General features: G+C 39.3%; 1 protein-coding gene across 1 annotated transcript in view; it reads left to right on the top strand.

The window, feature by feature from the left end:
- ARHGEF28 (Rho guanine nucleotide exchange factor 28) overlaps positions 1 to 16,381 on the top strand; it is a 119,731-nt gene that overhangs the window by 28,151 nt on the left and 75,199 nt on the right. Inside the window, 5 exon segments of the mRNA XM_054517972.1 lie at positions 6,026 to 6,209; positions 7,444 to 7,636; positions 10,838 to 10,910; positions 14,636 to 14,682; positions 16,214 to 16,274. Of these exon segments, the coding sequence (XP_054373947.1) occupies positions 6,026 to 6,209; positions 7,444 to 7,636; positions 10,838 to 10,910; positions 14,636 to 14,682; positions 16,214 to 16,274 (558 nt within the window).

Below are 16,381 nucleotides of genomic sequence, written 5' to 3'. Positions count from 1 at the left end.
TTGTCAAGCATGCTTCAAGCTAGGGGTTTCCAGCAAGTGTACGATTCTCATCTCCTGATCAGTGGAAATAATGGCAGAGGGAGGCATTTGGGATCCCTTTGACCATGAGGAGGCTTTTCTGGGAAAAGCACTGAGCACTTGGAGATACACAGAGTGACAGGAGAGTGATTACTCTAAGATTAGATACAGAAGATAAAGTTTCCTATTGAAGGCAGTATAGAGAAGTGGGGCTCTGGAGCCACTCTGCTGCTGAAGATACAAAGCTGTGCTCTGACCCAGACCTCAGCCTTCAATTGGCACTGGGCTGGAGAGCCCTGCTCTTCTCCTGGCTGAAAGGGGTCCCAGCTGGTATTCTGCACTTGGGTGGTGTCCAAAATACAAGTATCTTACACCAGACACGTCGGGGGAGCGTTTGGCTACAGTGCTAAAGGACAAGGACTATCCCTCCCAGCAAGAGACACCCATCTCCTGTAGTGTTTTGCATCCTAGCTGGGGTCACCCAATCAGTAGAGTCGGGTGGAACTCCATCTAAGGTGTAGGTGTGGCTCTATGATGCATGGGGCTGGTGGATGGAAGCCTTTTCTAGCCCCCCTGCTGCTAAAACTGCTGGGGCAAGACTTCCTTTGCAATGGACCTTTATCTTCTCTCCTTTTCTTTTGTAGATTGATGCCAGTCTCTGGGAGTTGGTTCACGTGGGTATGCTCTCAGATGGTCTGTCACATACCTGACTTCAAGCATTGTAGCCTGATGTCCCTCAACAAAACCACTTGTGTGGGTTTTTGCAGAAGTGGGGTGCACTGGAGACAACTTTATAAATAATCTCATTCCTAATGGAGAAATTAAAAAATAGTAGTAATGTATAAAAGTATGAAGCCAGGAAAAAAATTGAATTTGTTAGCCAGTTTTGATGTCACCCCCTGCTTTTCAGTCTCGGAGTTTTTAGTCTCCTTCCAGGAAATGAATGAGATTCAGAGCCCAGAAGGGGCTTAGTAATTTCTGTCAGAGAGAAATACTTGGTTTTAGTTAGTTTCTTTTGACATAGGAAGGGATTCAGGCGCAAGGAAGAACAAAAGGATTTTTTTAAATGTTGAAAACAGACTGTTTGGCTCAGCTCTGTGTAACCCAAACAGAATGTTTTGGCTGGAAAACAGGGATGGATGCAATGCAAAACAGTCTTGATAGTGCCTGTCATTTACAGCCCCGCCTACCTTGCAGTAGCTGACCCTGTCTGAATCAGCCAGCAGCATGTCCTTCAAATCATAGAAGTGGTTTTGTTTGTACATTGATGGAAAATGGCGTTTTATACCATTGAAATTAAATAGTATTTTGTACCATTTAAATATGAATATGTTGAAGAAGTCTTGTGCTTTCCTTCTTTTCCTTATTTTCTTCTAGCTTGCCACAGAATCTAGTTGAATTATGTTGGGTTTTTTTTCCACAATATTGGTCTGTGTGTAGGTTTATTTCTGGATAGATTTCTTTCTGTTGTGTTTTCTTTGTGGTTCCCTCCTCCCTGCCTTTATGCCACACTTGAATTCTTCCCCAGGGGTATGGGAAAATAAAGTGAGAAGTGTAGGAAAATGCCATTTGTTCTGCCACAGTGAGGGAGTATAAGTGAAGGTGGTAAAAGTAGAGAACTGAAACTAGAAATTGTTCTTAAGGGAAAGAATTGCTAACCTCCTGTTGTTTCAGAACTTTGCCATCTTTTAATGAAAATCTTTTTTTTATAGGCAGGTCTGTTTAAAAAGCTTATTATCAGTTATCATGTCTTTTAAAAATTTTTTTGTGTGTTTTTTTCTTTTGTTTTGGTATTGCTGATTCTGGAATAGGACAACAGCAGATTTTGGATGGAGGTGTCCCTGGAGGTGACCAAGTCCAGTGTCCCTGGAGGTGATCTGGTCCTACCCTCCACTTGGAGCAGGGCTAGCTTTGGAGCTGTATCAGGTTGCTAAGGATCAGGTTTTAAACACCTCCAAGGACAGATAGTCTGTAACCTCTGGGCCACCTGTCCCAGTGCTTTGCCCCCCTTGTGGTGAAAAATCCTTGTACTGAAGAGCGTACTTAACTTTCCATTTATCCTTCAGAGTAGACAGTTCAAATTTCAGATTTTCCTTTCATGAAGGTATTAGTAATTGCTTTATGTCATTGGTTTCTGTTCACTTCTGGGCAAGCCATGTGGGACTGTTAAGAAGAGAGTAGCCTAGCAAACATATCATCTAGAGAGGTAAAGGACGGGGAGGAATGTGAGTGTTGTTTCTGACTAAGTATATCAGGGCTGAGAACAGACACTGAACCTGCTGGGTGGTTCGGCTACTGTGTGCTTTCAAGCTGGCCATGAACAAATTTAGCATAAGGTTAGGTGGAGGTTGTTAGGTTAGGCAGATAAAGATCAGTTACTAGACTATTTGTGGTGAGATAGTAGAACTTATTGTTTTAGATGGCGGTTTCAGAAGACAAAGATTAATTACTGTTATTTTTAAAACTTGTTCTTTTGCAGCAGACTTATTCATACTGCAGTGTTTGTAAGATCTGGCTTGCAGAAGAGTAACTTTATTTGCTGCAGTGTTGGAGCAGAGAGAAGACTATTCCTCATCAGGGCTATCTAAGGACTCCCTTTTTGCTGAGTGGGAAAGTGCTAATCTTATCATCCTCAGAGCAAGCTTATCTGGCTTTTTTTGCTATGTTATAGTATACATTGAAACCCAGTGGCCACAGGCCAATGTTCAGAGTAAAGTTTACCTTTTTGTTTCAATGCATTTAGTCTGAGGATTAGGGTTACATCTACAGATATTTGGCATGCTTAATATTGAATAATGTATTTGCATGTGTTTTAACTAGATTAGTGTGTCTGCTGTCTTGTTACTAACAGTGTAGTGTAGTGTAGTATGGTCTCCTGGAAGCATCTGAAGAACACAGCTTGAAGTCTAAAGTGTTAGCACTTTAGACATCAAGACTTTAGCAGAGTTTCAGTATGCCAAGTCAAGAAGCAATTCTGAAATTATTTTTTTTTCCTGTGAATGCATAATATTTGTTCAGGGTCTGCATTTTGGACCACATATTTTTCTGTGTATTTAAACATGAACTCCCTGGTGTACATATAAAGACTCCAGACAAGGTTTTCTGCTGGGGTTCAGACGGGTAGCACAGCCTTGAGTCTGCTGAAGTCCTTTCAGGGGAGACTCTGAAGTACAGAAATAGCACTGGGGCCAGTGCTGTCTATGCAAAGCACAGATGATGTTATCAATCTCTATTCAGATATACAGCTAGGGAAAGGGAAGATACTGGCACACATTTTCATACTGTGACTGAACTGTTAGGCTCTGAGTGAGTGAGAGATCCGGGCTTTGAGCATTGTTTTTCACTTCTGACAGCAGTATAATGAGAAAGGCATCCACGTCTAAACAGCAGAGACTTCTCCTAGCTGATTGTTGCGTTGTAGTCAGTCAGTCTGCTGTTTTCTTGCTTTTGTGCCCTGCATCCCCTGGATTTCCCTCTGCACCATGCCCTATTTTCAATTACTCTGCAATGGAGAGAACATGGTATGCTTCCATCAGATGAAAACAGACTATTTTTTTGGAGGAAATTTGAAGCTGTGTGTGTTCAAATCGCATCTGCCTGGGGGGGAAATTGTACTGTGGTCTCTCATTTTTCAAGTAGCACATCATCCACAGGTTTTGAGAAGCCTTAACTGTGCTTATTTAAATGTTCCTCCATAGAAGAGGGTCTCAGGTCCAAGCAGACCATGGTGTTTGATGAGTAGTGTTTGATTGGGCTTTGAAACAGTGAGTTTCAGTCAGATCTTCAGGGCTGCGTTGGTCAAGGTCAGGTTAGATGGTGCTTTGAGAAACTTCCTCTAGTGGAAGCTGTCCCTGTCAATGGCAGAGTCTTTGGAGTAGGTGGTCTTTGAAGTTTACTTCTGATCCAGGCATTTCTGTGGTTCCATGTTGCTTATGGTTCCATTTAGCAAAGCAGTCTGCAAATGCTTGAGTTGGATTCAGTGGCATAAAGATTGCACATGCTCAAAAACTTTGAAACATTTGTGCTGTCTTGTTTCATAGATGTGTAAACACTATAGATCATGTTAGTGTTGGTAACTAAAATGTAGCAATGATCATCCTTTCCAAAGAATGAAATTAGAAATATTTTGTAGACCTTGGAGGAAAAAAACTCCCCATGATTCATTACTTTCGTCTGTGGCTCTGGATCCTACAGCAGATCCTGTGCCCAGATGGACATATATTTTCCTATAATATGAAATGGGGAGACCAAGAAAAAATTTTAAAGACTGAAACCTATGGAGAAAATTGTTGCATAGGTGGGCTAGCAGGTGCAGGTCACATATTGGCTAGCCACAGTAAGATGAAGTTTAAAAAATAGTGGTGTGACATTTTATATGTGTGCTCCACAAATACTTAGTACATATTATGTAAATGTTTAGTGATATTCTGATATAAAGAATTCTCCCTGTGTCTTGTTAATGTGTCTACTTCTGTTAAAACTGCAATAAAAATAGTTTTCAGACACTACATTCAGGTGTGCTGGCTGTTAAAGTGCTCAAGTCTGTGCCCTGAAGCTCCCTTTTACTCTGATGCCTGGAATTTCTTTCATTTATTGAAGGAAGCATAGTGTCTTTTTCTGGTATTTGACTGTCTGGAAGTTTTGATTCCACCTGAAATGGAAAGGTAGAAAGTCTGGATGGGTTTCCACCAAATACCCAATACCAAATACTCAGATAAAAAACTGTATTACCAGAGGAGATCCAACAGTGATTTTCCCTCTGTAGTGGTAGGGAAAGTTTCTTAAGTTCCTTGCAATTCTGGCTCTATGGGATGTGGAGATAAAGGATTTTTTTGAATATAATAACACTCTTAAGTCCAACATTTTTGAAAGAGGCTAATGACTTTTCCCCCATTGCCTCCAGAGAAGACATTCAGCTTTGTAGAAGGCAACTCTTCTGTTAGAATATCCCGAGAGGATGTATTTGGCTGAGACATGACAGCAGCCTTCAGCTATGCAAAAGGAAGCTGTGAAGGGTAAGAAATGGAAATTTCAGTGACATTTATTAAATCACTGGAAACCTAACACATTTTAGCTGATTATTCTGAAATCTGTAGAGCAATGGTCCCTAAATACTTGACCCTCATGGAGGAACCCTTGTGTTTAACTTCATACCAGAAAATCAGTGTAAGAAACTGGCTGAGTGGCACTTGAGAATATTTTATTTATTGCCTTTAAACTGCAGAGACCTTTTGTTTGAGAATATATGTATTGAGGCAAATAAATCCTTCCTTGTAGACAGGCCAGGGAATGGTGTGAATGATGATTCAGCATCTAGTGACTAAGTCATGGTTGTGTACTCCTTTAGTTTAAACTTCATTCCATTGAACTTGATGATTATGTGCTAAAAAGTGGAGAGGAGAAGAAGGATTGGCACATGAAATCAGCTTTTGAGAAGAGAGAAGCAGGAATTATCCAGCATATTCTATGTATGTGTATCTTATTTTATAGCTTATAAGCTTATATCGATTTCTTACTGTCCTGATAAGCAGCCTGCCTTGAGAAATCATATCCCTTTTTTAAATCTTTTTAAAATTTTTTAGTTTAGATACTTGGCTGTGCTGCTGGATGTTTTGTGTTGCTGAGGCAAGGCAAATTGCAGGAAAATTGCTTTTTAACTATCTTCTCCACTGGGACATTTACTGGTGCTGAGTGCCATATTACACACAGAGAATGAGAGAAATAATAATTAAGTAGCAGCTGGAATTATCTAATTTCAGCTGATTTCTTTGATGGAAGAAATTATATAGTATTTAGCTATTCTTTAGCTCTGCATATGCAATTAAGTATATAACTGCTGTTTTCAGTGAAAGACCTAAAATCTTCTGCCAAAAGGATTTTGTTGGTCTGAACCTGAGCTATATTATTTCTGCAGATGATAATAAGTGTCTTTTGATGCTTCCCAGCAAGTAAAATGCTGGGGTTTGTTACTGATGATTTTGATCTGCTTGCTGTGTTTTTTTTTAAGAGCCTGAACAAAGAGAAACTCTTCTCCACCTTGTGATGAAGTTGGGCTTGGTTAAGCTTTCCCAGTTCTTGGCAGCCCACCCTGGAGGGTCATCACCCTTAGCATTACCTAATGAGGATGGAGCAGCACCCTTAGATTTGTTTTTACAGAATGGACACTCCAAACTTGTTGAGATCTTTACAAAGTGTGTATAATGCTTTCTTTGCTCTTTTCTAAATAGTCTTGTCATTTAAGGGATGTGGGGAGTTCTGTTATTTATCTGGAGAGAGTTGCCTATTTTGTGCTGGTTTCTGCTGCTTTTTGCCAGTATTATAATTTTAAATGGTGAATTTGCTTTTACAGTTGTAGGAAGTTTATTATTTGTGTCCTTCATTACATTTGAAATCAATTAATAGTTAAATGATAGAGAACCAGCTGCACCATCAGGTACCTCTCTCAGCACTGTATCAGCTGAATCCTGACACAATAAAAACAAGTAAAGACCTTCCTTAAAATATATATAAAGAAATATTTATATACGAACAGAACCATAGAAAAGCTCAAGTTTGAACAAACAAATAAGGGAGAATCAGCAACAAAGACAGTGCTGCAGTTATGACTCTGTTTTGCCAGAGAGTGGCCACACTGACAAATAACTTAAAGGATAAGTGCTTTCTGGCACCTTTCAGCTGTCTGGAGCTCTGTCTGTACAGTCCTGAGGAGGTGCATGGGGTGTATGTATGTGTCTTGGGATACCAAATGGTAAGCATCAGACACCCCTTCTTACTCTTGGCTTTTCTTTTCAAATAGAAACACATGAGAATTAGGATGCATTTTTATTTTGATATGTGGTTCTTTCAGTTTTGGCTCCATGCAGCCTGTAGTTTATGTGAGACTTATCTGTACTTCAGCTTAAAAAAAAATACAGCATGGGTACAGTACATTATGTTATGACTGTCTCATTTGCTTGTTATGTCCAAACAATACTGTATTCCCTTGAGATACTTTCTGTTTTTCACTCTTGTGGGATAACAAATCTGCTAGCTGCCAGTTGTGTCCTACTGCTATATATGGCAACATTGACAGGAAAAGGTACTTTTTTGCTCATTTACAGCAATAAGGAGAAATAGGTATTGTCACAGCTTGTTCGTTCTGGCTTCTTTAAGTAGTAACTGTCTAGAGCTAACATTGTTTTTTCCCAGTTGATAGCTAGAAGTAGCTCTGTGTTCTTAAGGCTGAAAAGAGTCATTGGTACATTTTTGTTTGCCCAGCTGTGTTTTCAGTGGCTGTTTCAGATTTTCTGACTCTGGTTTTTGCGGTGGGTATGTTGGGGTCCTGACGGGTTGTGCTGGAGGCGAGCTGGAAGCTCAGTGTGGCAGCGCTCTCATTCTGCCTGTGCAGAGGGCATCTGCTGTGGCTAAAAGGGTTTGTCATTACAGCTTTCAGGGCAGTCAGTCGCTTGACATTTCAAGAGCAGAGATCAGCAAGGGTGCCTGCATACAGTTTGTTCATTCATCTGGAGCTCTGTTCAGTCATCTGGCGCTGACGTTCAGTCACACTGCACAGCACTTGCTGGAGTCAGACATTAAGCTCTTCAGAAAATACTTCTGGGACAGACCTCTTCTTTACCAGGTACCATGGATTTTCTTCATGATTTCCAGCTGACTTTTCAGGCTGGATTTGTTTTCATTGAGTAGACTTTTAATTTAAGCTGTTGTGTCACTGATCACCAGTATAATTTTGTGATTACTAGTGTGGGTTTCTACTTTGTGTAGGTGCAGCACATTGTGTGTCTGAAGCTGGAACCTAAGAGGTGTTGAGAACTTTGTAAAAGCCTCTTTTGCCTCCCAAGTTGTTTTTTAATCATGGTGGACTCTAAAGGGAGTATCTGTCCCTGAAATCTCTATGTCTTCAGTTGCATTGCCATTGTATTCATGTTTGTACTTGAAATATTTAATTTAGTTCCATTCTTCCGGTAGTGTAATGCCTGGGAGCCTTTATCAAGAGCCAACCCATGTCTATTATTTACAGTAGAAATACAGAGTACAGACTTTTTATATGGAGTTTAGTTTAGTTTTTCTTATTTTAATGTAAAATGTCTGAAGCACTGTTGTCTTATCCTTCAGAACATCTCTTGATTCAATATAATAAAGAGAATTCTTGAATGTATAAGTTCTTTAATAGCAATGCAGATGCTTACCTGTATTTTTAGATTGAGACTGCACAACATACATAAAACTAGTGAGCTAAAAACACACTAAAAGTTGGCTTTTTTTCTGGTCTTGAAATTCAGCTTTTCTTTTCCATTCTTAGCTTTGGGTTTCCTCATTTGGGCACTGATTTTCCTTCTGTTACCTTTATTTCATGCTGCATTTTTTTAAACTTAGAAAATTATTTAGATGTTATGTTTAATATAGAAATTTAAGGCATGGCATACTGTAATAGTCCTTATGTATAATCTTACATAACTACATTATTGATATTTTGATTTGTTGCCATACAAAAAAGTTCTTCTCTGTAGTTTGCAGAATCCCTGCAATTTGTGTGTGGCTTTTCCATTAGCAATAATGAACTCAAAAGGAAAACCAAAACTATAATCAAGAATGCATTGTTATTTATATGATTGCCTTTTTCTTGCACTCACAAAGTCCTTTTTTTGCATTCAGCCTTTGAAATGGAAAAAGAAAGTGTGGCATGTTAGGTATTCTCAAAGACTCTGAAAAGCTAGAAAATTCTGCATTTGGTATCTTCAGGAAAAAGTCTACTGTCCTGGATTTTTTGGTTCCCCTTTTGCCATTCCTCTAGTTGCAGCAGTCTAGGTTCTGTTGTGGGGGACCTTATTCCCCTCCTGCTCAGCATCAGTGTTGCAGCACTTTCAATCAAGCAGGAATAGACCAGAATAACTGGGAAGATTACATGGTTTATTTAGTTAATTTCTTGTACACAAGCTGTTGTTTTTAGACTATGTATTGTGTCCAAAAGCAAAAGTAAAATTAATTTTCCTTCTGTTGCAAACAAGAATTTTGAGCTCTTCAGTTATATCCAAAGCATTGGGAGGCAATTATAAATTTTTGGTAAGTATTAGGGATTTCACAGTACATAGTCTTTTTAAAATAGAGATAGAATTTACTGCTGTCCTGGAGTATTCATTTCATCTACAGAAGACTAAGGCTGTACATCTGGTGTCTTGAGACTGTACCAGTGACCACATTGCTACTTTATGCTTGAGTCAGAAAGTCATGAACTGAAGAAAGGGAGCTTTGTCTCAGTTATGGTGGCATGTAGTGTTGGATTTGTGTGAGATGATTGGCTCAGACAGCAGCACATCTATTCATGCAAGAAAAGTATGAATCTTTCTGAAGTATATTCTTCACTCTCTGCTGTGTCAGTTCTTTCAATTAAAACAAGCTGTCAGTAAGCTAAAGTCACTTGTATGGGAGCCATGCCTTCATTCAGCATTTCAAAAAGTGGAAACCCTGTGGCCACTCTAGGCAACAGAGATGGGGGAGATAGTTGAAATTGCTGAAAAAGAATGTGAAATTGCAAAACTCTGTGTGACCTTCTTGGGGCAGAGATTGCTGTGGGGTAGTGGTGCCTGCCAGTGGGACGATGTGGTTGGTTCATTGTGCACCTCCAGTGGAGACCTAGGCAGCAGGAGAAGGTGATCCGTGAGGCAGTCTGAGCTGCTGCAGGCAGCACAGCCAGTGCAGGGCAGAGGTCTCTGTGGGAGGAAGTGAGATCTGGGGACTGATGGATACATTTGAAATGTGTCAGAGTGATAAAAGAAGCCAGAATGGGCAAGCCAGGCTAATAATCCAAAATGATTATTATAGTTTATGATCGTTTGAGTAATTTTTTTTGTCTTGTGATGGACAGATTTAATACTTTCTTTTGACTTTTTCTGCCTGACAGGTGTTCAAGTGGGAAACTGCCTAGCATAGCAAGAGATGAGCAAAGAAAAATGTAACTTGCCCCACTGAGGTGGGACTTCATGGCTTTCAAATTAGTTTGGCTGCAGTATTCAGCCCAGGGTCATCCCTGGCTTTTTATTTTGTGTTCAGGTTACCATGTTTTTTTCTCTGTTTGCAGCTCTTGGTAGTTGGCAAATACACAGTCTACTAGAGGGAAAGACTAGAAGCGAGCAGAGTGGTAGATGAAAGGATACAAAAGAATCCATTCTTTCTTCCTCCCACTTTGTTTTTAATTTCTGAGAGTAATTTCTAAAATAGGAGACTGTATCCCAGCCCCCTCTTCCTTTTGAGCAGGAGTGATGTAGTTGGTGTGTATCTGAGTGAGGGGGCAGCCTGGCCAGAGGCTACGGACATGGGGAATGGAATGTCTCCTGGCTTCCAGACTGGGTCTGTCATGCAGTCAGTGTTTAGTCCCAGTTTATTCTTTTGGTATTACCTATCCATCAAAATTGCTTGCTTTACAGGGATGCTTTTAATGTAAACTAGAATTCTGAATGGAGCTGAGCTGTTGTGCAAAGCTGTTGTGCTGCTTTTCTCATAGAGAAGAAGGCTGTAAGCAGTGAAATGCAAATGGCAAATCAGTTCCTTTGGATCTTTTGTGTATTGTAAGCAGGAGGTGACTTCTCTCTGTGGTGAAAAATATTTTATTGGTTTTCCTCTTGAGGGATTGCTGTCAGTTTCCTCTGGAAGGTAGCCAATAAAATATTCTTTGTGGAATTTCTCTGTCATTTTAGTATTGCTCATAACATAAGTGTTTATCAGTCTTCGATACTTGAGTTCTTGAGTTGTTCTTGTTCTTGAGTTTTCAGATAAATGTCATGGGCATCAAATACAGTTACTGTAATTTTGATTTTTTTTGTAGAGTATTAATTGAAATGAAGTTGAGACAGTGGAAGGTCCAAAAATGCCCTGCAGTACAACACGCTTTGTAGAAGGTACAGTGTTTTTATTCCATAATGTTGCAATCTTTCAAAGCTCTAGAAAGTTGGCCCAGATTCATATACTATTTATTTATTCAGAAAGATCATGTTTCATATGGTTTTAGAGACCTCTTAGTAGAGAACAGTGGAATAGGTAAGTCATACATTACAAGAGTTTTGTAAATTATGATACTCCCCACAGAGCTTGGTTTTCCAGCGTCAGACTGAAACTGTTCACAGAATATTATGACGTTTTTAGTGACTGGAAAAGCCTTAACTGATTCCATTTTAAGAGCTAGAAAAATGTCAGGTGGTTCCAGGAGAGGGCAGTGTTTAACTGAATGAACTCTCCTGCAAATTCCAGGAAAGCCTAGTAAGTTAATAAAGATAGGAGCAGAGTAATGGTTTGTACAGATAGTTCTGGGATCCGGCCTAAACTTCTTAATGTGGCAAAATACTCATTTGTTTCCATTAGATGTTCACTATTTTTGGTGAGCAGTTTACCTCTGCAAGGATTGTGGGACTGTTCTTGCGGGTGAGAATCCTCTTTCATTACCAAAATACCTCCCTGTGTACCTCAGAGCAAGCAGGTCTTAGAGCTGAAGAGAAAATCACAAAAAAGTATCATTCTTCAGCATCAGAAGTATGAGGCTTGGGGACTTATGTATGATTCTTAGGAATGAATTAAAAGTTTTTATCAATTGTCCATCAACCTTCCTTGAGGGCAGCAGAAATCTGAGCACCTGCACAAACTGCTGACAGGACCAGGACCTGATGCAAGGAAAGAAAGGATGGGGACTAGTTCGAGGGCCATCAGCTAGTAACTTCAAGTATGGGTAAAATAGGGACAAAGTCCTGAATTTAAATGTATATGCTGCCATTGCTAGTGCTGAAAAAATAGCTTTATACCCAGTTTTTCTGTCCATCTTCAGGCAACAACAATTCTGCCATTAGAAGTTAAATTAGAAGAGAAATAATAAGCAGTTGTTAACAGTTACAAGCTACATATCTGTTATTGTAAGTGCAAGTGAGAATTTATTATACGGATTTTGTGAATGACCTTGCTGATACAGTGTGAAAATGCACTTACTCTGGGTATTCACCTGAGCACTCCACTCTGATCAGGGTGGTCTTTATGCTGCTACGTGGGGATAGAAAGTGAATGGCCTTCATTGGCAGTCTACATGAGGCAGTCACTTGGCCAATGTGACTTGTAGGTGATGATTACTTCCGTATTTTTCACAAAAAGCAGCTTTAACTTGGTCTGACTTGCACAAGCAGAATGCAAACATCAATGGGTATTCATAGCCCAGAGAGAGAGTGAGAGAGTCTCCGGTTCAGGACATCTACAGTCATTTTGGATTCTGATAAGCACCAGAGATATTTGGCATAGGCACACCTAGCTATATGTGTTTTCAGTGGAAGCTGTGGACTTTTGTGCCTTCACGCATCAGAGTTACTTTGCACATGTTTAAAAAAAAATTCATTTCAACACCTGGAAAAGCAGGTTTGTAAGTATTGTAAGTACATTTTGTAAGTATTCAGGACCAACACAAACAGATTGTAGTAAACATGTTGCATGTTCTATGCTCTGTGATATCTACTTGTAGACATGAGAAGTCTGTAACTACTGTTTGTATGGTGTTAGTTAACAAAGGTTTTTCATCCTCTGATATTTTAATATTTAATCTGTTACCATATTTCTGCAAGGCAGACTGTTTTCTAACCGCCAAGTAAAAAAAATTAAAAATCACTGAATGGTGGTTACTGGTGACTAGTGGCTTGTCTTAAAATTTCCATTTGCCAGCACTCAGGAGATCAAAAAAAACTTTTTTCCAAATTGAGTTAAAATTGTTGCTGCTGGAAGCAAAAATTATATGAAATTATTGTGCTTTTTTACTACATTCTGAGTTGCATGCACTGAACTCCTTTATAAAGTGTCTGCTAAGTTCAGGACTTTATTTTGGCAGACTCATGTCATGAAAGTATCCCCCTCAGATTTTAAAACTGCTGCTGTTCCAAGAAGTAGTAGCTACTCGCTCCTAAAGTCAAGATCAACAGGCCTTTAAAACCCCGTCCTATCAGAACCCCTCAGCTGTTAACAAGAGGAGGCTGATATAGCCAACCTCCTCCATTTCTTGTGAAATGCCATCATATGAAAGCAGTGGATCAGTGTAAGGTGATGCTGCTATCTTGATCTCCAATAGCAACTTAAATTCCAATATATGGAGTGATACATTCTCCTGACAGGATGCAGGACAAAAAGTGAAGTAGGTGGTATTTTGGCTAATTTTATAGTTTGTGCTTTTCTTTTCTCTTTTCTGAGTTTGAAATTCCGTGCCCATGAGTTGACTGAACACTGTTACCAGGAAGATAAGCCAATTGTTGCTACAGTATATATTGTCTAGAGAAAATGGCTTTTTATTTCTGACAATTGTGGAACTGAATAATAATAATAATAATGACAAGTTCATGTCAATACTGTAGAAAAATCTTCTCATGGAAGTTTTAAAGTAGGTGTCTGCACTTACAGAAGAAATAGTCTGTTCTTACTAGCTGAAAGGTGGTGTCTGGAATGTTTAGTTTGAGAGCACCAGGGATTTTGTGTTCTGTGGTTGTGCTGTATTAGAATGCAAGGGGAGATATATTTGTGAGTGCTGCAGGAGTTTAATTAAAGAGGGTGGATTAATTCAAAATGAATGTCTGTGGTACTGATCAGCATGGACCCAGTCCTAACTCCTGCCAGTGTCCAGGTGCCCTGCAGAGGTCAGGGGCAACAGGTTGTAATGGGCACATAACTGCATCTCAGAACTTGTGTGATTTAGGTAATGGGCAGCTGTCTTTGAATTGTTTTTCCCAAGATGTATTGATAGAACTCTTTTTTTTTAAACCTTGAGTGTATACTTCGTTCAATGCCAGTAAAGGTCCCCAGACTCCATATACCTCAAGGCACCCTATGCTGCCTGCTGAAGCATACTTAGTTTAACTGTTTGCTGGAGCTGGAGAAGTGGAGAGGATGTCTGAGAACAGATATGAACCTAGAGTTGAAAGATTCAGTATAAAATGAAGCATATTTACCATGATGACTCTATCTATATGATTTCAGTTTTGTTTGATTTTAAAATATGTTTGCTAAACAATAATGTTCCTGGATGCATGAATGAGGCTTGTGTTCATTTACATTCCTGTATCTTTGCTGTTTCACAGTAGTCCTTCAGGCTGCATTTGTGCAAAACTTGAAAAGTGTGGGAGGTGTTTTTTTTTGGTGTTGCTGTCTCCTTCTCCACATCCCTTGGAAGAAAATATAAACCAAAACCCAAACAAACAAAAAAAGAGAACAATGAAGATTTTTTTTTTACTTTTTGGGTTAAAAACGCGAAGTCTGATTTCAGAAAATGCATGACATCCCTGCAGAAGAAAAGCAGAGTTCAGCTGCTCTGTGGCATTGGTGTGGGGCACAGTCCTTGAGCTGTTGATTTTCTGAGTGTGTGGGGGTTAATCAGCCCAAACATAACTGTGACAATAAAATAGCACTTGTTGTGCATCCAGCTTGCATGCTGCCCACGGGATTGCTGCTGCGGGGAGATGCATGGGCTGCCCATGTCCATTGTTCTGGCTTGCCTGTGTGCTTCTTGTGTCCCCTTTCCTATCTGAAAAAGGAGAGAGACCAGCAGCAGAAACCAAAGCAGACCCAGACTGAATTTCCTTGTTATAAAAGGCAGCAAACTTTGCTCTTGCAGGTCCTGTGAGCTTGGCTTCTGAAGAGTTGTCCCAGGATGATACAAAGGTACAGATTTCTCTTTTTACCAATAGCTAAGCTTTATTTAGGCTGAGAAGCAGCAACCTCTGTGTGTCTGTCTGAGCTAAGAAATAAATTCTAGCCTGCCCGGTAATACTTCCTGCTATTTCTATGCTGCAGGAGTAGTTATGTGTGTAGATGATAATTATTTGAAATAACCTGTTATGTAGTTGTGGGTTGGAAAGCTGGCTTGCAGAAGCAAGCTCTGCTTTTGGACCAGAAAGCTCTTGTGTTTATGGTGAAGCTTGCAGCTGCCAGTTTGGGGTCAGCACCAGACCTACATCCAGTGTAAGTTTTATCCTTCAGACAGCATGGTTCCTTACATCTGAGGAGTTAGTCTCTGAGGGAGACCTTGTGGGTAGCTGTGAGTCCTTAAAAGGATGAAAACAGGAATAATGCTTGATGCAAAAAAATACTGCAAGTTCGCATTGTCATCTCCTTGGAGGTATCTAAACAGCTTTGGGGAGAGACCAAAATATGTGAGAAGTGCCATTACATCTGTATTTCTGTCAGTTGTACTTGATCTCTAGTCTTATATTCTGCTTTTTATTTATATGTATTTGTTTACAAAACTAGAAAATCTTTGTCTTGGTATTTCTTAAGTACATTTAAAACAGGAGCTTGATCAGTACCTCGGTGGGTATGAAGCTAAAATAGTAATTTAGATTGAGAGAAACAAAATCTGGTCAAACCAGGTAAATCTAGTAAAAGTGATATCAATACCAAGTGACTACTGTTGTTTTGGGTTCTTTTAGTAACATTTGAATGTAGTGGAATATTGCTGAGCTGAGGTGTTAGGTAATTTTTATAAATGTGGTGACCTCTTTAGGCTTTTTTTGTTTGGTTGCTTGGGTTTTTTTAATTTTTATTGCCAGCTATGAGGGAGATTGACCATTTGTTTGGAACTCACATATTGGTATTGTAATCCATGATATCTCAGAATTAAATCTGCAGTATGTACACATTTTGGAGTCTATACTGAAAGTGTGTTTTGGAGCAGAGTGTTGCAGCTCATGAGTCTTGCTGGGGGGAAAAGATTCTGGTCCCATACTGATGGTCTCTTGTTTTGGTCTAGCAGAAAGGATATAATGAACCTATAATGAGTGAACTGAGCTGTGACATTTCTATAGGTATGAATATTATATAATATTCATAATAGGTATGAATATAATATAATATTAGAAATATTAGAAATATTTCTAATCTTAGAAAATATTGCTGTTTTCTCCATAGCACTGTATATTGGCTATAAGCCAATAAACTTTATAAAAGGCTGAAAATCAAAGTTTGCATAGGAAGTAAGATATAATTTGGTGTCTTCTTTGATTATGGTTAGGATTTGAATCCTTGGAGTTCATTTGCATATGGAAGTAGCATGCTGTATCAATTGCATTTATGAGAATGCCTAAAATGAATAGTGCTTGAACTGAATTCTGAAAGCCTATAGCACAGTTTGCAACTAAGCATAAATACAGTACAGTTTGTCTCCAGAAATGTAGCTCAATTTTTCTGTTTCTAGCCTTTCCGAGACTCTGGGGTTCCTTCTAAAGAAAATGAAGATAGTGTCTTGTTGGCCATAGGTAAGAAAGAATTAAAATTTTTTACTTCCCAAAAACTGCTGATAGGTAGTGTTATGTCAGTTACACACAAGACAGTTTCTTTTAAAGAGGTGAAGGTAATTGACATT

Source organism: Molothrus ater, chromosome Z (genome assembly GCF_012460135.2).
Source record: "Molothrus ater isolate BHLD 08-10-18 breed brown headed cowbird chromosome Z, BPBGC_Mater_1.1, whole genome shotgun sequence".
Lineage (NCBI taxonomy): Eukaryota > Metazoa > Chordata > Aves > Passeriformes > Icteridae > Molothrus > Molothrus ater.
Note: the sequence above shows the minus strand (reverse complement) of the source record. Positions and strands in the feature narration are given on the sequence as shown.